The 27,011-nt window shown below is 41.9% G+C and overlaps 1 protein-coding gene across 1 annotated transcript; it reads right to left on the bottom strand.

Annotated features, from left to right (window-relative positions):
* Nucleotides 1-7,129: 7,129 nt before the first annotated feature.
* On the bottom strand, nt 7,130-16,913 carry LOC118564623 (GATA zinc finger domain-containing protein 14-like). Its single transcript, XM_036143504.1, has 9 exons — nt 16,905-16,913; nt 16,188-16,488; nt 16,005-16,026; nt 15,480-15,814; nt 14,295-15,241; nt 13,647-13,675; nt 12,961-13,201; nt 12,079-12,540; nt 7,130-8,925 (listed from the first exon to the last, which is right to left on the bottom strand). The coding sequence occupies exons 1-9, from the start codon at nt 16,911-16,913 to the stop codon at nt 7,633-7,635; spliced, it is 3,639 nt and encodes a 1,212-aa protein (XP_035999397.1). The 3' UTR covers nt 7,130-7,632.
* Nucleotides 16,914-27,011: the final 10,098 nt, after the last annotated feature.

The raw sequence follows: 27,011 nt of genomic DNA, 5'->3' as shown, positions 1-27,011 counted from the left end.
GAATAGGTGATTAACATACTGACATATGATGATGACACGATGGGTAATCCATAATGATAGTCAAACAAATAATGTATATAAAGTAAAATTTTATTTTGCGTATACATGTCAGTGTATTATATTGTACATTTGTTCTAATGTATTGTAATATATGTGAGTATATTGTATTGTATATGTATTATAACTTATAATTATTGCATATTATTATTGCATATTTGACATATTATATGTATACATATATTATGCAGTAATGTATCTGGGTTTAGAGCTGTATAATGTGGAAAAATTCATAGTAACAACCACATAATTTATGTATGAATGAGAGTAAATAAGTGTGTCTTTTTCTCACTCCTTTTCAAGCCAGTTGTATGTATAAATATAGTACAACATACTGCAAACCTGCCAAGACCTATATGATGATGGCCTCGAAAACAACTTTCTGAGAAGGCTTTTTAGCCATTTGAAGCAGCTTAATGTACTTTAAGAAAATATCCTGTTGACCATTCCAAGATGGTGAATTCACCCACAAAGCCCACACTTTTAACCACCCTAATATGTTTTTCCTGTGTCTGTAATATTTTTTCTGTTCATGTACAGCACTTTGAATCGTCTTCTTACTGAAATTGCTATTTATTTATGTAATTATTATTTTTTCCCCCCAGTGTCCTGTCTAGCAATGTGGCAATAGGAATTGATGTCTCAATGCCAGATAGAGCTCGACAAATTTTGCTTTTACAAGTGGAGCGAACAGCTTTCGCCATAGTGCTCCGCATGATTTATGCTTGTAAATAGCTTTATTGTGATTCCTGCAGGGAGAATTTCAAATTATATGGACACTACAATGGAAGAGTAAAGGAAGAACAAGTAGTGACAGAAAAAAAAGAGAAGAGGTGAAAGAAAGAAGAGATAAAAGGGAGAGAGTGATAAAACCTTCTCCGTCTGCTCCATCACCTGGAAAGAGAGATGCACAAAAAGAACAGCACAACCAACAGACATAAAGCAACAGATACAATCGAATAACACCTAGATACCATTGCTAAATCATATGTATTATTATTTAGGCTGACATGTGTAATGTGATACCTGAAAAAAGAAAGTGAAAGAACATAAATAAATAAATAAATTATAAGATTTCTGTATGTAAGTGAACATTCAATACCTGGGACCCAGCACGTGTGGGAGTTTGTGAGAGTGCACTAGTTTAGGTGAAGATTATCCAGAACGAAATAGCTTGATATTGGTTGTGGAGAACCAAAGGCCCGCCCGCCACATAACACTCGCTGAAAAAGTGAAAAGTGCTATTTAAATAAACTTGGGTTTTATAGGAAAAAATAATCTGGTAGAAAGTGTTCCAATGTGCTTTATGAGTGGAGAAATGCATTCTTCTGATGTAACTTTTCACATGCTTGACTTGTCTACATGACCTATAAAGACAGACAGATTCTTAGTCACAAAGGGCTTATATAACAACAAAAATTAAAATGACCAGTTTTGACACTCAGAAACTTTGTCCTGAGACCAGTCAATCCAGATTACATTCTTCATGTATGACCAATGTAGTTTTGCTAAATTAGAAGTATAAATAGGTTTGTGTGTATTGTTAGTCATCAGATATTATCTGGGTTTGTAATTTTATGATGTATCAAAATAATTTGCTGATGTAAAACACGGTCATCCAGGTGTTTGACTCTCCGGTTACCAAAGTCAGTGGCTGGTTGTTCAACAGCTTTCACCTCGATAGCTTAATCTGGAAGAAACAGAAAGACCGCTAAACACTATTTCACTGATGACTTATCAGAAAGATGTTTCTCATCCTAAACCATTAAATTAGCTTAATTTGTCACCCTAGGAAGAAATGTGCATTAGACAGAGGGGTTGAACTGCACAGCCACACTGCATCCTTCCATAATATCAGATAATAAATACATAAATAATTTAAAAGGAGCATTATGCAAATTTAAAGGTTAATTATTTTTATTATTATTATTTCTTTCCCATACATGCCCTTACAATTGCCCAACATGTAAAATTTGTTTTTCTCTATTTACAGCAGCTAGCTTTTTAGGCTCCATTAGTCAGTTCATGAGAAAGGGATTCAGGTTATATTCTCTGGGCATGCTCGTTCACCTGGCTACTTTGTTGAGTCTCCGCTGCCATTTTATTTGATTAGATACCATTTAATGTAGTAAAAAACATATTTGCACTGTTTTGGGTTAGTTGTCTAAACCAAGGGTTCCCAAACTTTCTTCGCCAAGCACCCCCTTCCGTGTCCAAACCGGGTTGACAAACCCTTAATCTTCAGATAAATAAATAAATAAAAATAAAATAATTACAGTTGCAGCTACAACTCAACTGTCATAGCAAAGGTTACGTAAATAAAATTAGAACATAATTTGAATGAAATTGCAATAAAAGTTACACACAACATCCACAACAAAATCCTGAGGATTTTCAGGTGCATCGACTCAGCGTGGATCCAGAGAAAGATCGGTCACATCTCTACAACCTGAAACGTCTTTGAAGCAGAGATCATCCAGGTGGATTTACATACTAAACTCTGAAGATCTACCCGTGTGTGTTCTCACTTTATTTATTTCATATACCAGCTTCTTAATCTGAGTCTAACTCACAATTTACAGCGCAGAATACAAACACGAAGAAGTTTAAATTGATTTGTGTCCAATGAAGAGCAAGAGAGCGAGCGAGCCAGAGAGAGAGAGAGAGAGAGACGCTAGAGAGGCACAGAGTAACAATAACAGGGCACTCGATAAAGCTGTTATTAATCAGAGAAATAAAACATTATACCCTGGTTGTTTCACAAAGGTTACGTTAAACTGGTAAACACGCCCGTAGCAACACACATCAGCTCATCGCAGCCCCGCCGGTTTCCCTGTTCCGGTCTGAATATGCGCTAAAACTGCCTCTTTAAAATGAACTGCGCCTGTCTGAATCACATTGAAAATTATTACAGATCTGTGCATGAACATAGTCAAGAACCCGCGTCTACACCAATTTCCCCCCAGCAGCAGCAGTGGTGGTTGTCACGGTTAAATCACGGCAGCATGGGCAGCACTGTTTGTAGGCGCTGCACGATCGATAGAGAGACAAGTCACTCAATTTAATCGTGTAAATAAAACTTTTAGCCTGAATTAAAATTTTCCTCTGCTGACGTAAAGAACGTAAAGTCAGGAAAGAGAAGGAGACATTTTCTGATTCTCAATCATCTTCTTCACCCGGATCCGTTGCAATAGGCTTATTCGCGAAGCCTTTGCGTGATGTCACAAACAACGCCTGCACGCTGACCGGTTGGCAAAACATGGCGAATAGTGTAAACAGGACGAACTCGCGTATGTGAACTCTCTACCTTCAGATGCGAAAGAGAGATATAAGATCAAGTTATTGTACAACACTAGTACATGTTCCTTGCCCGATCCATATAGTTTAACGGAACAATGGAGCAAAAATCCCGACGAGTGGCCGGACCTAACATTTGGTGATATTTACCTACATCTGATCGATACACCATCCATTTTCACCAAAGAATCGATGAAGGCCTACAAATCATTGGAAGCATACAAGTAAGCAATAATGCAGCTTTATTTTTGCTTATAATTTTAATTGTGTTGAGAAAAATGTTATGTTAACGTTTTACCTGTGTAAAGGTGACGTTCTCTGTAAACAAAGATCACGTGATACATAGTGACAGTTTCTCGCTCTCTCTCATTCTCTCTCTGTATTGTATGTCATATGTAAAGAAACTTAGAAGTTTTATAAATTACTGTGTAAAGAGCATTATTAAATAATGATTGATTCTTAAAATGATTCACTATTAATTTATTTGTAGGTATGTTTTAAGTGGACATGTACAGGAGGTATTGTCACACCAAATTAATCCAAGCTGCCCCTACATTGCTCTGAAGACCAAGGTTACTCCATCCCAGAGAATATGAGACAAACCACAAGAATTATTTAGAGAAATGTAGTGGAACTGTCTACTGTGCAATTCTGTACAATTCTAACTGTTATGAGTTTCTTGATTCTTTTGAGTTATAGACATTAAATAACCATTTGTCCTTGTTAATGCCATTTAATTCCTACTGTCTGAACTAAGTTATTAATAAGACATATTTTACAAATATATTTTAAGAAATTGTGCTTAATATTATTACATTTATACTTTTTTCTAGGTAACCCCAGCCTCCATCACTGGAATATTCATTGAAATTAAAGGAAGACATACTAAGGGCATAGATTCTGTTTATGCACATAGTACAACCCAACTTCCTCCGCAAAGTGTTCTGGTTAGCCTTTATTCCATTGCACCCAATGCAGCTTTCTTCACCTCTGTTAACGTGTTATCACCAATTGTAAACGCTGATCTTGTGGGGAGAGAGACAAAATACCCTCAACTTCTTTCAATCCTACAACAAGAATTTCAAGAAGATTTGATAACAGAACTTTGTGCTGAAGTGTTAAAGAACTATTCGGTGTCCTCTGCACAAGCCAGCAACTTGGAATATGGGACAAGGAACCAGTCTATCAGTCCATTGTGGTACCAACAGCGGACAGGGAGGATTACTGCTTCCAAAGCCCATGATGTCCTCGTTAGACAACCAACAACCAATCCTGACAGTCTTGTAAAGAGAATAGTAGGATACAAGCTGTATGACCTCTCCAAAAATGCTGCTGTCAAGTGGGGAACTGAGACAGAAGATGAATGCAGACAAGCCTACAGTCTTCACCAGAAAGCAGGACGTATAAATTTCACCTGTAGATTATTAGGGTTTGTGATTGACCCAAACCATCCATTGCTCGGAACCAGCCCTGATGGAGCTGTGAACTGTGATTGTTGTGGCAATGGAATTTTAGAAGTCAAGCGTCCCTTTAAACCAGTGGTCCCCAATCCTGGTCCTCGAGGGCCGGTGTCCCTGCAGGTTTTACATGTGTCCCTGATCCAACACACCTGACTTACTTCCCCAGTGTGCTGTCAAGTTCTCCAGAGTCCTCCTAATGACCTCATTATTTGACTCAGGTGTGTTGAAGCAGAGCAACAAATAAAAGTTGCAGGACACCGGCAGTCGAGGACCAGGATTGGGGACCACTGCTTTAAACACAGGAATGTTGCTGTTGAGGAAGCAGCCATTACAGATAAGGATTTTTTCCTTGATGCTACTCTACATCTCAAGGAAAACCATAGATACTACACCCAAGTTCAAATACAGATGTTTTTAACAAAGAGTCAGTTTTGTGACTTTGTAGTATTCACTAAGAGTGAGCCCGCAAGCATGTGTATTGTTCGCATTACACTTGATGAAAAGTTCTGTGAAAACCTCATAAACAAATGTGAGAAGTTTATCGAAGACTATGTTGTCAATGAACATAACTCGACAGTTAGAAAATGAACCTGTTGTCAAACAAGAACTGGATAGTAATGAAAAAAAAAAAAACCCTGGTGCATTTGTAAGGAACCTGAATATGGACGAATGATTAAATGTGATGGTGAGTTATGTCCTTACGAACGGTTCCACTATAAATGTGTGAACATTTGGCGAAAACCCCGTGGTCTTTGGTTTTGTGCAAGTTGTGAACCATGATGAGTCACTGAGGACAGCAGGAATCTATTCCAAACTGGATCTTTAGTTCAAATACCAGAATTGAAGGTCATTTTGAATTACTTGCATTTTTATTCACTTTGTAAATAAATTTAATACATGAATGATATTTAAAATAAATTGTTTTTATTGTGAAATTTTGTTTTTAATTCCTTTTTTTCTTCTTTTTTTTATTCCAGTTGTACACTTATATTGAATGTAAAAAATACCATTTCAAATTCAGCACAATACGGATATTTCATCTTAAAAATGAAGCGAAGAATATTTCTTCTAAATAAATACATTTTCGTGTGAATACTGTAACGTTCCGTTATGACACCCAAGCACCAGACCAAGGTTTTGCTGCTAGCACTTTATTTTAGAACGAACAGAACAGAACGGGACAACTTTCAGCCCGCCAGTCTCCTGAACCACCACTACTCTCTCCAGAAGCCACACATTTCTTTAGGTTTAAACCCCAAAACACCTAACTTAAAGAAACAGTAAGTGTGCCACAGCACTTAGCAATAAAGTCTAATATGGATCATTACAGTACATTTTATTTATTGATTAAATTTATTGTTTTTGGTTTTAATCTTTACAAAGGAAATGTTTATTTACATATCTTTATGGTGTGGGGAAAAAACACTGTCAGACCGCCATTACACTTTTCATCTTGTTAATGATACTGAATGATACCGAACATTATGCACCATCCTTATTGCCTTTTGCATATTTTTGTAGGTAACCTTCGTATGTGTTACCCTGACTTCAACATAATAATTTAAATATGGTTTTAACATGATGAAGTAAAGATTACACAAAATGTTGCTTTTCAGGATATTCTCAGTATCCATATCTTTTTTAGCCATCAAATTACATAACTGTTTGATATGGCGTTTCCAGCAGAGGTTGTGGTCCAAAACTACTCTTAGAAATATATTTTTTAAAGACTCTGCCAATTAATACATTATCAATTTCCAGTTCAACAGTTGTATTCATTTCTGGATTTCTAAAAAACATAAATTTGTTAATTTATTTCTGTCAAACAAACTACCAACCTCCAAAGGTTGCTTTAACTTATCAGAACAAAATATTGGTTATACTGTATTATCTGTAAATACAACAAAATTCAAACACTTGTCAGACTCTACAGACCCTCTTCTTACCTAAGACAAAACAGATCAACCAGCTGCTGTGAAAAACAGATTAAGTTTCTAAGCAATTGTGTAGAATCATAAGCCAAGGCTAAAAATGGAATAATTATTACATATTAAATAATGTCTCAGCTGGGTTCTTTTTGAATAGATTACATATGTCTTTCTTACGTATTTGTGGGTTATCACAGGGTACTCTGGTTCCCTCCTAATTTATAAAAATATGTTAGGCCGATCACTGACAATTGCCTCATTGTGTCCTTTGATGGACTTATGACATGACCCGAAATAGATGTGGGAAAATGTGGCATAATCTTATTGAACAGTGCATCTCCTTTAGAAAAGGGAAGATAGTAAAAAAAAAAGATCCATGACATCAAATACCTTGTTTAGAGTTGATCTGTATTTTCAAATTCATCAGAAATATTAATTAATGACAATATTTAAAGGTAAAATACTACTTCATTACAGGGTGTCATTCTTATAAAGCAACAAAGCTGAAAATTCAAAACATTCACTTGCATCAAAAAGTAACCAACATGTTGAATTTGCTTATGCATAAATACGATTATAGAAAACAACTGTCACATAAACAAAAAAGGAATAAACAATAACTGGTTTGATAAATATCTTAATTTATATTACATTCAAATATTTGCTGAAAATAATATTGCTGTATGTCAAGGACAAATATATACATTTGCACTGATTTCAAAGCTTTCTTCTAGTATACAATCCCTTCATGTTAAATAAAGTTAATCAAGTCATAAATCACATGAACATTTTATTTATTTTAGTTTATCAGTTAGAGAATGAAAATAAGCAGTCCAAAAAGCAGATGGAGCAGACCTAATTTGAACTGAGATGCACTACTGGTTGTGGTTCTAGTAGTAGCTGTAGGTTTTGTGATTGGCTTTATGATTGTAGTAGTTGGTGTAGATTTTGTTGTAGTTGTCGTGGTTGGCTTTATGGTTGTAGAAGTCGGTGTAGATTTTGTTGTTGTTTTTGTGGTTGGCTTTATGGTTGTAGTAGTTGGTGTAGATTTTGTTGTTGGGGCAGTAGTTACGGTTGTCAGAGTTGTGGTGGTTGGTTGAGCAGTTGTTGTTGATGAAGTTATAGTTGTGATGGTTGGTTGAGCAGTTGTGGTGGTTGGAGCCATGGTTGTAATGGATGGTGCTGTAGTTGTTGTCGGAGCCGAAGTTGTGATGGAGGGGGCATGAGTTGTGGTTGTCACAGTTGTGGTTGGATGAGCAGTTGTGGTTGTTGGAGCCACAGTTGTGGTGGTTGGTACTGCAGTTGTAGTTGTAGGAGCCAAAGTTGTGGTGGAGGGAGTAGCAGTTGTGGTTGTTGGAGCCATAGTTGTAGTGGTTAATGCTGCGGTTGTGGTAGTTGAAGCCACAGTTGTGGTGGTTGGTGCTGACGTTGTGGTTGTCAGAGACAAAGTTGTGGTGGAGGAGGCAGCGGTTGTGGTTGTTGGAGCTACCGTTGTAGTTGTTTGTGCTGCAGTTGTTGTCGGAACCGAAGTTGTGATGGAGGGAGTAGCAGTTGTGGTTGTTGGAGCCGAAGTTGTGGTGGTGGGAGTAGCAGTTATGGTTGTTGGAGCCGAAGTTGTGGTGGTTGATGCTGCAGTTGTGGTAGTTGAAGCCACAGTTGTGGTGGTTGGAGCTGAGGTTGTGGTTGTTGGAGCAGAAGTTGTGATGGAGGGAATAGCAGTTGTGGTTGTTGGAGCCTGAGTTGTGGAGGGAACAACAGTTGTGGTTGTTGGAGCCGAAGTTGTGGTGGTTGATGCTGCAGTTGTGGTAGTTGAAGCCACAGTTGTAGTGGTTGGTGCTGCAGTTGTGGTTATTGGAGCCGAAGTTGTGGTGGAGGGAGTAGCAGTTGTGGTTGTTGGAGCCATAGTTGTAGTGGTTGATGGTGCGGTTGTGGTTGTTGGAGCCACAGTTGTAGTGGTTGGTGCTGCAGTTGTGGTTATTGGAGCCGAAGTTGTGGTGGAGGGAGTAGCAGTTGTGGTTGTTGGAGCCATAGTTGTAGTGGTTGATGGTGCGGTTGTGGTTGTTGGAGCCACAGTTGTAGTGATTGGTGCTGCAGTTGTAGTTGTTGGAGCCACAGTTGCAGTGGTTAGTGCTGAAGTTATGGTGGAGGGAGCAGCAGGTGTGGTTGTAGGAGCTGAAGTTGTGGTGGAGGGAGCAGCAGTTGTGGTTGTTGAAGCCACAGATGTCGTGGTTGGTGCTGCAGTTGTGGTTGTTGGAGCCACAGTTGTAGTGGTTGGTGCTGAAGTTGTGGTGGAGGGAGCAGCAGTTGTGGTTGTTGAAGCCACAGATGTCGTGGTTGGTGCTGCAGTTGTGGTTGTTGGAGCCGAAGTTGTGGTGGATGGAGCAACAGTTGTGGTTGTTGGAGCCATAGTTGTAGTGGTTGATGCTGCAGTTGTGGTAGTTGGAGCCACAGTTGAAGTGGTTGATGCTGCAGTTGTGGTAGTTGGAGCCACAGTTGTGATGGTTGGTGCTGAGGTTGTGGTTGTTGGATTAGAAGTTGTGGTGGAGGAAGAAGCAGCAGTTGTTGTTGTTGGAACCACAGATGTGGTGGTTGGTGCTGCAGTTGTGGTTATTGGAGCCATAGTTTTTGTGGTTGATGCTGCGGTTGTGGTAGTTGGAACCACAGTTGTAGTGGTTAATGCTGCGGTTGTGGTAGTTGGAACAACAGTTGTGGTTGTTGGTGCTGATGTTGTGGTTGTTGGAGCAGAAGTTGTGGTGGAGGGAGCAGCAGTTGTGGTTGTTGGAGCCTGAGCTGTGGTGGAGGGAGCAACAGTTGTGGTTGTTGGAGCCACAGTTGTAGTGGTTGGTGCTGCAGTTGTGGTCATTGGAGCCGAAGGTGTGGTGGAGAGAGCAGCAGTTGTGGTTGTTGGAGCCACAGTCGTAGTGGTTGGTGCTGCAGTTGTGGTTATTGGAGCCATAGTTTTTGTGGTTGATGCTGCGGTTGTGGTAGTTGGAACCACAGATGTCGAGGTTGGTGCTGCAGTTGTGGTTGTTGGAGCTGAAGTTGTGGTGGAGGGAGCAGCAGTTGTGGTTGTTGGAGCCACAGTTGTAGTGGTTGGTGCTGCAGTTGTGGTTATTGGAGCCGAAGTTGTGGTGGAGGGAGCAGCAGTTGTGGTTGTTGGAGCCACAGTTGTAGTGGTTGGTGCTGCAGTTGTGGTTGTTGGAGCTGAAGTAGTGGTGGAGGAAGCAGAAGTTGTGGTTGTTGGACCCTGAGTTGTGGTGGTTAGTGCTGAGGTTGTGGTTGTTGGAGCAGAAGTTGTGGTGGAGGGAGCAGCAGTTGTGGTTGTAGGAGCCACAGTTGTAGTGGTTGGTGCTGCAGTTGTGGCTATTGGAGCCGAAGTTGTGGTGGAGGGAGTAGCCATTGTGGTTGTTGGAGCAATAGTTGTAGTGGTTGATGGTGCGGTTGTGGTTGTTGGAGCCACAGTTGTAGTGATTGGTGCTGCAGTTGTAGTTGTTGGAGCCACAGTTGTAGTGGTTGGTGCTGACGTTGTGGTGGAGGGAGCAGCAGGTGTGGTTGTTGGAGCAGAAGTTGTGGTGGAGGGAGCATCAGTTGTGGTTGTTGAAGCCACAGATGTCGTGGTTGGTGCTGCAGTAGTGGTTGTTGGAGCCACAGTTGTGGTTGTTGGAGCTGAAGTTGTGGTGGAGGGAGCAGCAGTTGTGGTTGTTGGAGCCTGAGCTGTGGTGGAGGGAGCAACAGTTGTGGTTGTTGGAGCCACAGTTGTAGTGGTTGGTGCTGCAGTTGTGGTCATTGGAGCCGAAGTTGTGGTGGAGGGAGTAGCAATTGTGGTTGTTGGAGCAATAGTTGTAGTGGTTGATGGTGCGGTTGTGGTTGTTGGAGCCACAGTTGTAGTGATTGGTGCTGCAGTTGTAGTTGTTGGAGCCACAGTTGTAGTGGTTGGTGCTGACGTTGTGGTGGAGGGAGCAGCAGGTGTGGTTGTTGGAGCAGAAGTTGTGGTGGAGGGAGCATCAGTTGTGGTTGTTGAAGCCACAGATGTCGTGGTTGGTGCTGCAGTAGTGGTTGTTGGAGCCACAGTTGTGGTTGTTGGAGCTGAAGTTGTGGTGGAGGGAGCAGCAGTTGTGGTTGTTGGAGCCTGAGCTGTGGTGGAGGGAGCAACAGTTGTGGTTGTTGGAGCCACAGTTGTAGTGGTTGGTGCTGCAGTTGTGGTCATTGGAGCCGAAGTTGTGGTGGAGGGAGCAGCAGTTGTGGTTGTTGGAGCCACAGTTGTAGTGGTTGGTGCTGCAGTTGTGGATGTTGGAGGAGAAGTTGGGGTGGAGGGAGCAGCAGTTGTAGTTGTTGGAGCCACAGTTGTAGTGGTTGGTGCTGCAGTTGTGGTGGAGGGAGCAGCAGTTGTGGTTGTTGGAGCTGAAGTTGTGGTGGAGGGAGCAGCAGTTGTGGTTGTTGGAGCCTGAGTTGTGGTGGAAGGAGCAACAGTTGTGGTTGTTGGAGCCACAGTTGTAGTGGTTGGTGCTGCAGTTGTGGTCATAGGAGCCGAAGTTGTGGTGGAGGGAGTAACAGTTGTGGTTGTTGGAGCCATAGTTGTAGTGGTTGATGGTGTGGTTGTGGTTGTTGGAGCCACAGTTGTAGTGGTTGGTGCTGTAGTTGTGGTTGTTGGAGCAGAAGTTGTGGTGGAGTGAGCAGCAGTTGTGGTTGTTGGAGCCACAGATGTCGAGGTTGGTGCTGCAGTTGTGGTTGTTGGAGCCGAAGTTGTGGTGGAAGGAGTAGCAATTGTGGTTGTTGGAGCAATAGTTGTAGTGGTTGATGGTGCGGTTGTGGTTGTTGGAGCCACAGTTGTAGTGGTTGGTGCTGACGTTGTGGTGGAGGGAGCAGCAGGTGTGGTTGTTGGAGCAGAAGTTGTGGTGGAGGGAGCATCAGTTGTGGTTGTTGAAGCCACAGATGTCGTGGTTGGTGCTGCAGTAGTGGTTGTTGGAGCCACAGTTGTGGTTGTTGGAGCTGAAGTTGTGGTGGAGGGAGCAGCAGTTGTGGTTGTTGGAGCCATAGTTGTAGTGGTTGATGGTGTGGTTGTGGTTGTTGGAGCCACAGTTGTAGTGGTTGATGCTGCAGTTGTGGTTGTTGGAGCATAAGTTGTGGTGGAGTGAGCAGCAGTTGTGGTTGTTGGAGCCACAGATGTCGAGGTTGGTGCTGCAGTTGTGGTTGTTGGAGCCGAAGTTGTGGTGGAAGGAGTAGCAGTTGTGGTTATTGGAGCCATAGTTGTAGTGGTTGATGCTGCGGTTGTGGTAGTTGGAACCACAGATGTCGAGGTTGGTGCTGCAGTTGTGGTTGTTGGAGCTGAAGTTGTGGTGGAGGGAGCAGCAGTTGTGGTTGTTGAAGCCACAGATGTCGTGGTTGGTGCTGCAATTGTGGTTGTTGCAGCCGAAGTTGTGGTAGAGGGAGCAGCAGTTGTGGTTGTTGGAGCCATAGTTGAAGTGGTTGATGCTGCAGTTGTGGTAGTTGGAGCCACAGTTGTGATGGTTGGTGCTGAGGTTGTGGTTGTTGGAGTAGAAGTTGTGGTGGAGGAAGCAACAGTTGTTGTTGTTGGAGCCATAGTTGTAGTGGTTGATGCTGTGGTTGTGGTAGTTGGAGCCACAGGTGTGGTGCTTGTAGCTGAGTTTGTGGTAGTTGGTGCTGAGGTTGTGGTTGTTGGGGCCACAGTTGTAGTGGTTGGTGCTGCAGTTGTGGTTATTGGAAGTGAAGTTGTGGTGGAGGGAGGAGCAGTTGTGGTTGTTGGAGCCACAGTCGTAGTGGTTGGTGCTGCAGTTGTGGTTATTGGAGCCCAAGTTGTGGTGGAGGGAGTTGCAGTTGTGGTTGTTGGAGCCACAGTTGTAGTGGTTGGTGCTGCAGTTGTGGTTGTTGGAGCAGACGTTGTGGTGGAGGAAGCAGAAATTGTGGTTGTTGGAGCCTGAGTTGTGGTGGAAGGAGCAGCAGTTGTGGTTGTTGGAGCCACAGTTGTAGTGGTTGGTGCTGAAGTTGTGGTTGTTGGAGCAGAAGTTGTGGTTGAGGGAGCAGCAGTTGTGGTTGTTGGAGCAGCAGATGTGGTGATTGGTGCTGCAGTAGTGGTTGTTCGAGCCGAAGTTGTGATGGAGGGAGTAGCAGTTGTGGTTGTTCGAGCCACAGTCGTAGTGGTTGGTGCTGCAGTTGTGGTTATTGGAGCCGAAGTTGTGGTGGAGGGAGTAACAGTTGTGGTTGTTGGAGCCATAGTTGTAGTGGTTGATGGTGCGGTTGTGGTTGTTGGAGCCATAGTCGTAGTGGTTGATGGTGCGGTTGTGGTTGTTGGAGCAGACGTTGTGGTGGAGGGAGCAGCAGTTGTGGTTGTTGGAGCCACTGTTGTGGTGGTTAGTGCTGAGGTTGTGGTTGTTGGAGCAGAAGTTGTGGTTGAGGGAGCAGCAGTTGTGGTTGTTGGAGCAGCAGATGTGGTGATTGGTGCTGCAGTAGTGGTTGTTCGAGCCGAAGTTGTTGTGGACGGAGCAGCAGTTGTGGTTGTTGGAGCCACAGTCGTAGTGGTTGGTGCTGCAGTTGTGGTTATTGGATCCGAAGTTGTGGTGGAGGGAAGAGCAGTTGTGGTTGTTGGAGCCATAGTTGTAGTGGTTGATGGTGCGGTTGTGGTTGTTGGAGCCACAGTTGTAGTGGTTGGTGCTGTAGTAGTGGTTGTTTGAGCAGACGTTGTGGTGGAGGGAGCAGCAGTTGTGGTTGTTGGAGCCACAGTTGTAGTGGTTGGTGATGCAGTTGTGGTGGAGGGAGCAGCAGTTGTGGTTGTTTGAATAGAAGTTTTGGTGGAGGAAGCAGCAGTTGTGGTTGTTGGAACCACAGATGTGGTGGTTGGAGCCGAAGTTGTGGTGGAGGGAGCAGCAGTTGTGGTTGTTGGAGCCACAGATGTGATGGTTGGTGCTGCAGTTGTTGCTGTTGGAGCCACAGATGTGATGGTTGGTGCTGCAGTTGTTGTTGTTGGAGCCGAAGTTGTGGTGGAGGGAGTATCAGTTGTGGTTGTTGGAGCCATAGTTTTAGTAATTGATGCTGCAGATGAGGTGGAGGGAGCAGCAGTTGTGGTTGTTGGAGCTGAAGTTGTGGTGGAGGGAGCAGCAGTTGTGGTTGTTGGAACTGAAGTTGTGGTGGAGGGAGCAGCAGTTGTGGTTGTTGGAGCCAAAGATGTCGTGGATGGTGCTGCAGTTGTGGTTGTTTGAGCCGAAGTTGTGGTGGAGGGAGCAGCAGTTGTGGTTGTTGGAGCCGAAGTTGTGGTGGAGGGAGCAGCAGTTGTGGTTGTTGGAGCTGGAGTTGTGGATGAGGGAGCAGCAGTTGTGGTTGTTGGAGCCAAAGATGTCGTGGATGGTGCTGCAGTTGTGGTTGTTTGAGCCGAAGTTGTGGTGGAGGGAGCAGCAGTTGTGGTTGTTGGAGCTGAAGTTGTGGTGGAGGGAGCAGCAGTTGTGGTTGTTGGAGCTGAAGTTGTGGTGGAGGGAGCAGCAGTTGTGGTTGTTGGAGCTGAAGTTGTGGTGGAGGGAGCAGCAGTTGTGGTTGTTGGAGCCAAAGATGTCGTGGATGGTGCTGCAGTTGTGGTTGTTTGAGCCGAAGTTGTGGTGGAGGGAGCAGCAGTTGTGGTTGTTGGAGCTGAAGTTGTGGTGGAGGGAGCAGCAGTTGTGGTTGTTGGAGCTGAAGTTGTGGTGGAGGGAGCAGCAGTTGTGGTTGTTGGAGCTGAAGTTGTGGTGGAGGGAGCAGCAGTTGTGGTTGTTGGAGCCAAAGATGTCGTGGATGGTGCTGCAGTTGTGGTTGTTTGAGCCGAAGTTGTGGTGGAGGGAGCAGCAGTTGTGGTTGTTGGAGCCGAAGTTGTGGTGGAGGGAGCAGCAGTTGTGGTTGTCGGAGCCATAGATGTTGATGCTGCAGTTCTGGTAGTTGGAGCCACAGTTGTGGTGATTGGTGCTGAGGTTGTGGTTGTTGGAGCAGAAGTTGTGGTGGAGGGAGCAGCAGTTGTGGTTGTTGGAGCCATAGTTGTAGTGGTTGGTGTTGTAGTTGTGGTTGTTGGAGCAGAAGTTGTGGTTGAGGGAGCAGCAGTTGTGGTTGTTGGAGCCATAGTTGTAGTGGTTGGTGCTGCAGTTGTGGTTGTTGGAGCCATAGTTGTAATGGTTGATGGTGCGGTTGTGGTTGTTGGAGCCATAGTTGTAATGGTTGATGGTGTGGTTGTGGTTGTTGGAGCCACAGTTGTAGTGGTTGGTGCTGTAGTTTTGGTTGTTGGAGCCGAAGTTGTGGTGGAGGGAGTAGCAGTTGTGGTTGTAGGAGCCATAGTTGTAGTGGGTGATGCTGTGGTTGTGGTAGTTGGAGCCACAGTTGTGGTGGTTGGTGCTGAGGTTGTGGTAGTAGGTGCTGAGGTTGTGGTTGTTGGGGCCACAGTTGTGGTGGTTGGTGGTGCAGTTGTGGTTGTTGGAGCCGAAGTTGTGGTGGTTGGTGGTGCAGTTGTGGTTGTTGGAGCCGAAGTTGTGGTGGTTGGTGGTGCAGTTGTGGTTGTTGGAGCCGAAGTTGTGGTGGAGGGAGCAGCAGTTGTGGTTGTTGGAGCCATAGTTGTTGATGCTGCAGTTCTGGTAGTTGGAGCCACAGTTGTGGTGGTTGGTGCTGAGGTTGTGGTTGTTGGTGCCGAAGTTGTGATGGAGGGAGCAGCAGTTGTGGTTGTTGGAGCCATAGTTGTAGTGGTTGGTGTTGTAGTTGTGGTTGTTGGAGCAGAAGTTGTGGTTGAGGGAGCAGCAGTTGTGGTTGTTGGAGCCATAGTTGTAGTGGTTGATGGTGCGGTTGTGGTTGTTGGAGCCATAGTTGTAATGGTTGATGGTGCGGTTGTGGTTGTTGGAGCCATAGTTGTAATGGTTGATGGTGTGGTTGTGGTTGTTGGAGCCACAGTTGTAGTGGTTGGTGCTGTAGTTTTGGTTGTTGGAGCCGAAGTTGTGGTGGAGGGAGTAGCAGTTGTGGTTGTAGGAGCCATAGTTGTAGTGGGTGATGCTGTGGTTGTGGTAGTTGGAGCCACAGTTGTGGTGGTTGGTGCTGAGGTTGTGGTAGTAGGTGCTGAGGTTGTGGTTGTTGGGGCCACAGTTGTGGTGGTTGGTGGTGCAGTTGTGGTTGTTGGAGCCGAAGTTGTGGTGGTTGGTGGTGCAGTTGTGGTTGTTGGAGCCGAAGTTGTGGTGGTTGGTGGTGCAGTTGTGGTTGTTGGAGCCGAAGTTGTGGTGGAGGGAGCAGCAGTTGTGGTTGTTGGAGCCATAGTTGTTGATGCTGCAGTTCTGGTAGTTGGAGCCACAGTTGTGGTGGTTGGTGCTGAGGTTGTGGTTGTTGGTGCCGAAGTTGTGATGGAGGGAGCAGCAGTTGTGGTTGTTGGAGCCACAGTTGTAGTGGTTGGTGCTGCAGTTGTGGTGGAGGGAGCAGCAGTTGTGGTTGTTGGAGCCACAGTTGTGGTTGTTGGATCCATAGTTGTAATGGTTGATGGTGCGGTTGTGGTTGTTGGAGCCACAGTTGTAGTGGTTGGTGCTGTAGTTCTGGTTGTTGGAGCCGAAGTTGTGGTGGAGGGAGTAGCAGTTGTGGTTGTAGGAGCCATAGTTGTAGTGGGTGAATCTGTGGTTGTGGTAGTTGGAGCCACAGTTGTGGTGGTTGGTGCTGAGGTTGTGGTAGTAGGTGCTGAGGTTGTGGTTGTTGGGGCCACAGTTGTGGTCGTTGGTGGTGCAGTTGTGGTTGTTGAAGCCGAAGTTCTGGTGGTTGGTGGTGCAGTTGTGGTTGTTGGAGCCGAAGTTGTGGTGGAGGGAGCAGCAGTTGTGGTTGTTGGAGCCATAGTTGTTGATACTGCAGTTCTGGTAGTTTGAGCCACAGTTGTGGTGGTTGGTGCTGAGGTTGTGGTTGTTGGAGCCGAAGTTATGATGGAGGGAGCAGCCGTTGTGGTTGTTGGCGCCACAGTCGTAGTGGTTGGTGCTGCAGTTGTGGTTGTTGGAGCAGAAGTTGTGGTGGAGGGAGCAGCAGTTGTGGTTGTTGGAGCCACAGTTGTAGTGGTTGGTGCTGCAGTTGTGGTGGAGGGAGCAGCAGTTGTGGTTGTTGGAGCCACAGTTGTGGTTGTTGGACCATTACACAACGGGGTATTACAGCAATTTGGTCCACTGGATATGGTACCAACTTGCTCCATGAAGGGTAGGCTTTGCAGGCTCTGAGCAACTTGACATGTTGTTGGAGTTATACAGCCATACACGGGTGATTGTGTTTGTCCATTCATCACTATTGATATAAAAAAAGTATTTCAATAAACCTTTTTCTCTGAAACACTCAAACATAAACATATTCAGTACAAATAAAACTAGGCTTAAGTAACTTATTTATTTGCACTGCTGAAATTTCATATTTGCTGCCGGAGAATGTTTGATCATTATATATGTTTTTTTCGTATTATCTAAATATGTTATACAAATGTTTGCGTACAGCGTTAATGTTAATTGTGTTGTTAATTGTGTATTAATCTGGGATTTAAAAAAAATAAAATAAACTTGGAAACATACCAGTTGCAGAGAAGCAGTTGGTCTCATCTCCTTCACAAGGTAGAATGTTGCACTGAGAGCTTTGGTCACAAACATTACACTGGAAAGAGTTTGGGGCTGGACTACTTGGGTCTAAAACGAACAAAAGGATAACACAACAGAATTTAATACAACAATAAGTAAAAAAGGATAAATAAGAAACAGTTAGGATGTTTTTTGAAAATGGGAAGTCTCACAGGGTAGAGTCTGTGAGTTGCAGTTATCTGTGTTGCAGCAGACTGCAGATGCGATTGCTTTTTCGATACCCAAGTTGACTGAAAAAGTCTGAGCGCCTGTTTGCTGACAAAGAGAGGATGATGCACAGGCTTTGTAGATTCTTTGGGTGGTTGATCCAGAGGAATAACCTGTGGATACAAAGAGCAGTTTGTTTGTGTGAGCAAATACAAAGAACCCAAAAGCGCATGATATTTATTTTCTAATTATATAGTATGACATAAAGAAAGGAATACCTTGGATTGAAGCTGTTATACACATTGTCTCTAAATTACATGTATTGGTAAATGTAGTAGAACATGACTCATCTTGGCAAGTTTCACACAACAGGGCTCCAGCTGAAAATGAAAAAAGTGTAAATGAAATAAGGACCAAATTTGTAACATATTTTTAAATATCTGTTATAAACCAAAAAGAAGAGAGAACTTTGAGCTTTATGACATCTGCGCCAATTTATTCTTTACAGAATGTAAAGATTTCAGCAATGTAAATCTGAAAGATGTGTTTTATATTTTAGTTCATTCCTGGTATCAAGGCATTAATTTTTTGCAACTGTGATCTTTGTCTCTTCTCTTTTTCCCTCTGCCTTCCCTTTTTGTGGCCATTAAATATGAAATAGTCCCAGAATAAAATCTAACAAAGCTTTTTGCATATTTACATCAAGCAGAGCACAATGATTTTTGAGACAAGGGACAAAATGGGTTAAATTTTTCCCAGACAATAATGTGACTATTTTTGATGCTTATGTTTTCAGACATGACAAATAATGTTTGGGAAATGTAAACATGTTATGCACAGGCTCCTATTGCAAAATATTTTTGAAAATTAAATTTTTACTGGACCCGAACTAGAACTTGGTCAACATCATGAGGCAAAAATATATTAATATGAAATTAATTTTGGATCAGGCAGGATATGAATATAATTTTTTATTGTATTTATTGATATTTAAATTATTTATTTGAATGCTCATATTTAGTAGCTAGGACATTTTATATCACATTGTTTCATTGTTTCATTTTAAATGATTGAAATGTATTGAGTTCTGCTCCAGGACAAGCGCTTTTACACAAACCCCACATATTACATCATTTTAAATAAAAAATATTAATCAAACACCATGAAAGCATACATCGTTATGCGGACATTGCCCAGGTTAATTTATCAGTTATTTGAGGAAATTACATTTTGTGTATATTTTATTCAAATTCCATACTTTTTCCAGCAGACATGTTCTGTCCCTCATTTCAAGAATCACTGAGCACTATGGCGAAAGCAGTAGTGCACCACTTGTGAAAGCGAAATATGTTGGGCTCTCTTTGGCATTAAGACAGCAATTCTTATTGCTACAATGTCAGACAAGACACAAATCACTTGAAAATACAAAGCTACCGTGGAACTTTTTATTTGGACAACACAATTTTAAATAAAATATGGGTAGAGTTACCTGTGCTGTAGAGCGCGCTGATGAGATTCAGAAGAAGGATACGTTTCATCATGATGCTCAGGTAGATCCTGGTTGTTGGCGGTTCTGCTTCTGTTACTGAAAGGCAGCCGCTGTGCTACTGTTTTAAGGCTGCACAGGTGACGACCGTGACTGGGTGTGTTCTCCTGTTCCTTCAGCATTTTACTTCTTTTCCCTCACAGCAATTTAAACACACCTTAACAACTCTTTTAAACATGTCATAATTTACGTGGTTTGACCAGTTCACACATACCATACGAATTATTAATGTAAAGCAAAAAGTCCACACCCAAAATTGCCATTCCAAAACTGTTTTAAGGATTTATTTATGTTTATATATGTCAAGGGTGGCTCTTAGTTATTAGCTACGTTAAAGGTAAAAGGTTTCCGCTGTTTTTAGTTAGGTCTCTTTCTCTAAAGCAAGCCTAATGCATACCACATTTCGCAATAAATTTAGCAAAACAAATATTAAACATGCCATAATTCATCCATTTTTATACACTCATCATTTTGTGCAGGGTCGCGTAGTGGCTAAATATTTTATGTGATCCAAAAATATGAAATGTAAAACAGACATTATAGAGGGGCAAGTAAAAGATATCAGTAAAAACAAATAATAAGTCCTTGCTCCAAGGACCTGGTATTATGACACCAGAAACCAAGGCAACAGATGGCACAGGTCTCATAAATAAATTAATTTTTTTAAACAATTTTCTGAAACTTGGTATAGCTATCTTTAAAAATGTCATTAGAGTTGTTGAAACCATATGAAACTGTTTGAATTTGTGAACATCCTAGTTGTAAATGTCCTTTAGCAAACAGTATGGTGGGTGTGGTTACCTTGCAGTGTATGTGGCAAACTGGCTTTAGAAAAACGGACAAAAAGAGAGATTCCTTTTGTTGCACAGTTGGCTTGCGCAGACTGACATAACATGCTGGTCCAGGTAATGGCCTGTATAATTTGTTGTACTCTCAAATATTAAGAGACACAGATGCCAATGTACAGAGAAAAAAAGGGCATGGAAAGACAAACAAAACAATGACTACATACATAAATAAATACATTTGTCTACAATATCCACAAACATATTGTTTTGGCTGCTTTATGCTCATCATATATTTGTATTTATGTGAGTCAGTGTTTTTGATTACGTGTGCACAGTAGTGGAGAAAGACGGTATCTGTACTTGCATTGCAGCAGATAGACAAACTGAGAGTATGATTCAGATTTGTATCCTCCAAACTGTTTTCCATTCCTCAATCTTCAGTGGCTTTAACTTTAAAGTACTTCTTGATTCTGAGATCATACAAGTTGCTATATATTAGAAAGTTCACATATTATTATGACCCGAGGAAAGAAAAAATTAAATGACAAAGTGGATTTTTAAGGCTTTTTAGCGTGAAAATCTGTTCCCATCTGTGTCGGGAGCACTGCAGCCAGAGAGGCGGGGTTTCACGGTGCTTCTCATCGGTTTCTCAGTAAAAAAAAACTCATATAATCGTGTCAAGGTTGTAACATTCAGTTTTAATCGGCAGCTGTTGTTTACAAAATTGTAAAATAAAAAAAAACATGAACGCGGTCTTTCAGGCAGCTGAAATATCCATTCTCTCCTCTCCTCCCCCCATAACTTTGGGGAAATAAAGAGAAACTGTTTCCAAATTCTCAAAAAATTGTTATGTGTGATAGTATGTAGTATACTAGAAATTTCCTTAATCCAGTAATCCGTAATGTTTTACATTACAACAGGATTTACCAGGAAGTCTAAACTCTCGTCTTTTCAGGAAGTCTTATTTTTTGTGCCCTGCTATCAGCTGGTTTCCATCCTCTTATTTCAGCAATGGAAAACCGTAAATACACACTATGTGTTGTAATACTGTGTCTGGTGGCTTACTGTTATTTGTCAGTCTTAAGTGACAAAAGACCGATTATCTTGGCGTTTAAAATAACACAAAACACAAACTGAATTTCGCACAACACCGGACGTGGGAAAATCCTGGCTGAATAGAATCGGCAAGAACATTTTGGCCCATTAATATTTTCAAAGCATTTATTCCAAGCTTGAATGGGTTTGTAGTCACCTGGTGACACAGTGATGCAGAGCTGTATGTCGTCTGCATAGTTATGGTAACTGAGTTTTTTATGATCTGATCTAAAGGGAGCATGTAGATGTTGAATAAGGGGGGGCTTCAGGATGGACCCTTGGGAAACCCCACTTGTGACTTCTACCACCTCTGGTGTAAAGTCCTTTAACCCTTCAAGGTCCTAGACCTTTTTGAGGCAAATATCTGCCTGAGCTTTTTTTTTTTATTTAATTGTGGCGTTATAACACTATCTTAAAACTTTTAGTCAAGTGGTATACATACCTTTTTCATGAAAAAGAATTTTCACAATATAAAAACTATGGAGTGCTCATAAGAATGTTATAAAACATTGAATTAGAAACAAAAATAAACATTTTAGCCCTTTAAAGCCTGACCCATCAAAAAAAAAAAATAGTCATAATAAATAATAGTAATAATTTTTTTTAGAATGTTTATGTTTATTTAGACTTTTGTTTATGATTTTATTTTTGAATCACATTTTATATGGTAAACTGTTTTTAGAACTTTTGGCTCACAACGATGTGACTTTTATATATGTAAACAAATCTTGCTGTTATGCCATTTCAGGACGTGACAGACCACATTTCCCATGATGCAATGTGGTCAAAATGGCCACCGACTCCTATCACGTAACAAGGTCAAAATGGCCACCGACCATAACAACAAGATAACGTTGCTATGAGAAAGGTATATAACACGGCCGCGCACTGAAATCTCCTTTCACCATTGGCACTCCACCAGACTGAGGGCACACACACAGCTGTTCATCCCGTTGGGATTTCCCCCACATGCCACGTGCTCGATTTCTCGCTGGACCGAGAACTTCCGAAGCAAACTCATCCCTGCATTGCCGATGCAGGAGGTCGACTTTAAAAAGTACTTTGAATCCACTTCGATCAGAGACTGAGAGCCGCCTATCTCCCAGTGATCGTCGTACTACATTTTGTTTTGGCCAAACAAAATGTTGAAGAGCCCAGAGACGTCGGGGTTCCCCTTTTCCTTGCTGTCTGACGGACCTGCTCTCACCGAAGCGCTCTAGGATGCCCGCTGATTCGGAGCTGGGACATCCCCCCTGAGACAGGTAAAACAGGACTTTCCCCTTTTTTTTCCTCTTTTCACCTATTTGGATTAGTTTAATGCTTAATTACTCAGAGACAGAGTTTGTTTAACTGCTGGATATTTCTGATGTATGTGCATGCATTTTTGCAAATGATTTTAGCTGTGTTTGGTTTGTGGTTCTTATAAGCTGATCCCACCGAAGGTCGATCTTTTCATCTTTCCCCCCTTTTTTTCCTTATCTCCAGGTCAATCTCGTTGTCTGTAACTTTCCAGTTCGCGTATTTACCTTGAATCTTCGTTCAGGAGTAGGACCGCCCCTTGGGGGTTACGGCAAGATGGCGGAGTGAATAGCCGTAACGTAACGAGCTCTCGGCATCAAACTGATTTTAATGCACATTTTTGTCACCAGTTTCTGTAAACGCAGCTGCAAATAATTTACTAGAAAAGATTAACACAAACTCTCAGCGAAAGACTAAACCAACACACTTATAATGCCTAGAAAATCCGGACAGAAGCGTCCTAACAACTTCATGCCCGACGAGGAGGGGGCTAGCTGCCTAGCTAGCGACCACGATTATACAAACAACGGAATGGACTGCAACCAGTAAACAAGCCTTGTAGAAGAATTCCCTCCCTTGCCCATAACGCCATGTAAGCCTCCGCTCCATAAGAAACCAACTTTTACTAGAGAAGTCGGGCTCGGCTCAGACGACGCAGTGCGCTCTTTGGCGGATCTTATTAATAGCAGGAGCGACACCCTCGAAAAAATGGTGGAATCTCTTTGCGGCGACATTAAAGTCTTAAATGCAAAAGTGGTTTACATTGAGAAGAGGGTGCAAAGGAACGAGGAGTCTGCTGTGAAAACCATGAATCGGGTCAGTGAGCTGGAACGATACAGCCGCCGGTGGAACCTGCGGCTCCGAGGGCTGACAGAGGACAGGGAGGAGGATGTGCGGGCTCGAGTAATCAGCGTGTGTCAGGTGATTCTACCGGAGGAAAAGGAAAGTCTCCCTGCTGCTTTAGACGTCGCACACCGGGTGGGAAAACCTCAACAAGATCAGTCAAAACCTAGAGGCGTTATCTTGAGATTTATCTCTCGAAGATTCAGGGATGCTGTTTGGAAAGCAGCAAAAATCAACTCTTTTCTCCAAAACAACGGTCTTTGCTTCTCAGAGGACTTAACCCAAGAGGACAGAGAGAACAAACAAAAACTGTGGCCGCACATAAAGAAAGCTCTAGAAGAAGGAAAACGGACTATTTCGTGGGTGGAAGAGGATTCGTGAACGGGTCAGAAATTCTTCGTGATCTGTCAAGCTTCGATCCAAGGGTTTTTCCTTTTATCTCCGGGCAGAGTCTTGTGTTACTTGGATGGCAGGTGTTTATTCGTTTCTTACTTTTATGATTATATGTTTGAATATTATTCCTCTTTCTGGGAGTGATTTTGAGTTTACATCATGGTGCTGAGTTATAATACTAAATAAGATACCGATCTCGACAGCCTACTGCTACTTTTCAACACTAGTAGTATTTAACCAAGGTTTTCTAAGGTTACGTTCTTTATCTTTCATTGTTCTTATCTCTGTTTTTATTAATGTTGTCAATTGTCTCACTAATGCCAGGGGTCTTCGTAATAGTGTTAAGAGAAAAGCTTTATTTTTGTTGGCAAAACAATTCAAATCAGACTTTACCTACTTTCAAGAAACTCACTCTAATGAGGACGATTCTAACTTTTGGAGGTCTCAATGGGGAAATACTGTATGGCTCTCTCACGGAACAGTGCGGTCAGCTGGGGTAGCCTTTTTAAAAAACAGGTTTAATGGAAATGTCTTGACCACACAATGTTATTGAACAAAATGACTCAACCTACTTAGTTTCAAATATTTAATCGGTACAATACAAAGAAAGAAAATGTTAACCTTTGTTGTCATTGAAAACATTTTTACAGGTTGGTTGTGTCATGAACTAGAGTGGGAGATGAACCCGGTATTCAATCAGACACTTAAAGTAATGCTTGACATGATTTATTGAAGAGACGATGAGGATGGATCAGGCAGGTGTACAGAAAAATAGTCCAGAGCCGAGTTCAAAGTGGTAATCCAAGCAAAAAAACTAAAAATGTAAACAGGGTGGCAGGCAGAATCAAAAAACAGAATAGGATCAGGTAATCAGGCAAAACACAGAATGCTGGATGGTTCTTACCGCAGGAATCAGGAGGCATGAGCAATGAGACATGTGTGAAGTTTCCGGCAACAAACAGAAAAACTGAGGAGGGTTTAAATAGGCAGCAGGACAGGTGGAAAACCAATTGGGCTCAAAATAACTAGGGACAGGTGACAGTGATCAAAGAAGGGGAAGTGACTGAGAGAAACACAAGCATCCTTTAAATAAAAACGAATAGAGAATGACCAGCTAAACTTAAAAACAGTAAACAAGCTATAAACAATGCTCCAACACCAATAAAAACTAGAAACAGAACTAACCCTTAAAGCAGGAAAGCTAACTTAACCAAAATATCAACAAGAAACAGAACAGAATATTACAGGTTGATTAGATTCCCAAATGCATTTATATTGTTACGAGGTGATTTTAACAGTATTCCTAAGATCTAGCGGGCTATTGATAAAAGTTCCCCCCTTCTATTCTACATAGCTCAGACTCAATTACTTGACTGGACTTCATAAGAAGATGTTAAACCTCATAGATCTAGGGAGAGAGAAGAATCCTAATAGTAGAATTGTACACCTGGAGCAATAAACCAGGCTTAGGCAATCGCGACTGAACTGTTGCTCATATCTGACGTTTAAATAGATTATGTTTAATCTTAGTATCTGCCCTATCCTTAACTGATTATAAAGCCATATGCATGTCTATTAATACTTAGCTGGTTATACTCCTGTCACACACTCAAGTTATTGGAAGCTCAATTGTTCTGCACTGCAGAATGAGGTAGTCCAATATAAGATTAGGGACATGATTTCACTTTATTGGTCTAAAGCAAATAATAAAACATTTTGGTATCAACTGGATCTGCTCAAATATGAGATAGGAAAGTATTTTAAGAAAGTTGGGGCTGAAACAGTCAAAGCCAGAATCGGAGGAATTAAAGATTATCTCTATTATAACAAAATTATCCTGCAAGATTTTGACTCCCTGACAAGGAGGAAAAAGAACATTTATATTACTCACAAATCAAACTTGATGAAATGTATCATCAAAAAGCAAAGGTTGCCTTTATTAGGTCTCGCTCTAAGTGGGTAGAAGAAGGTGAACAAAACAAACTCTTGTTTTCTTTAGTCTAAAGAAATCTCGTTTCATCAACCAGTATTAGTAAGTTAAATATTAATGGAGTCCTCACTAAAGATCATCGCAATTTTTGTTCAAAATTTTATAGGACTTGTATAGCTCTCAATTTAGCCCCAACTGCGTCTGATCAATTTTTTTATACTCCCTGTCCGTGAAGATGATAAGTGAAACTGATAGAGAGCACTGTGACATGCCTATATCACTTGAAGAAGTACAGCAAGCTATAAACCAACTAAAAAAATAACAAATCGCCGGGGTGTGATGGGCGATCCTCAGAGTTTCACAAATCTTTTTTGAAAGTCTTCATAGAATCCATTGAAAACAAATGCCTTCCCATCTCTCTGACCCATGGAACAACAGTTCTAATTCCTAAACCAAACAAGGATAAATTATTTCTAGTTAACTGGCGCCCAATTTGTTTATTCAACAACGACTATAACATTTTAGCTCTTATTTTGGCTAAAAGATTATGTTCTGTCTTGGACTCTATCATAAATGAAACACAATCAGGCTTCATGAACAAAAGGCATATAGGAAATAACATTAGGCTTATTTTAAATATTTTGGATTACCCAGAATTGGTAGAGGATGGTGGGCTCATGCTGTTTGTAGATTTTTACAAAGCATTTGACACTGTTGAACATCCATTTATTGTACAGTCCCTTAAAAAATTCAGATTTGGTAAGTTTTTTTCCTCAGCGATTATAAGTCTATATAACAATAGTAATACCTCAATCAGACTATCAGGTGGTATGTCTTCCAGGTTCAACGTCTCTCGAGGCATCCGACAAGGGTGCCTGGCTTTGCCCTACCTCTTTCTGTTGGTAGCCCAGCTTTTGTCTGATCACATTAAATCGGGTGAGATAAACGGCATCAATATATTAGGTAGAGAGCTTATTATATCTCAACTGGCGGACGATACCGCTCTCTTTCCTAAAGATGAAAAGCAAGTCTCTATTGCAATAAATACCATGAAAACATTTTCTATGGCCTCTGGCTTAAGGCTAAATATTAATAAATGTGAAATCATGTCTATAAAGGACTGCATGAAATCTTCTATTTGTAATATCCCAGTTAAAAGTGAACTTGTTCACTTAGGTATCACAATTACTAAGGACCAAAAAAAAATAACTTTATTGAATTTTGACCCCATTATCAAAAAACACAGAAAAGCTGAAACCAGTGGCTTTCAGTCAATCTCTCCCTCAGAGGCAGAACCCTAATGTCTAAGGCAGAAGGTTTATCACGATTAACATATCCAGCTCTTTCTCTCCATGTGGACAAAAAACATATTACTGAGATTGACAAGCTCCTTCTTCTTATTTCTTATGGAAAAAGAACTCATCATGTGAAGAAGTCTGTTCTAACAAATCCCTATGAAAAGGGTGGATTAAACTTTATCGATTCTATATTCTTATAATACCTTTAAAATAAATTGTTGAACACTTCTTTAAAAACCCTAACTCTATTTGGAATTTCGTACCATGCACTTGCTGTCAAAACTGTCTGGTTTGAGCTTTTTCTTAACCTGTAATTATAATATCGATAA

Source organism: Fundulus heteroclitus, chromosome 11, assembly GCF_011125445.2.
Source record: "Fundulus heteroclitus isolate FHET01 chromosome 11, MU-UCD_Fhet_4.1, whole genome shotgun sequence".
Lineage (NCBI taxonomy): Eukaryota > Metazoa > Chordata > Actinopteri > Cyprinodontiformes > Fundulidae > Fundulus > Fundulus heteroclitus.
The sequence above is the reverse complement of the archived record's forward strand: the minus strand, read 5'-3'. Positions and strand labels throughout refer to the sequence as shown.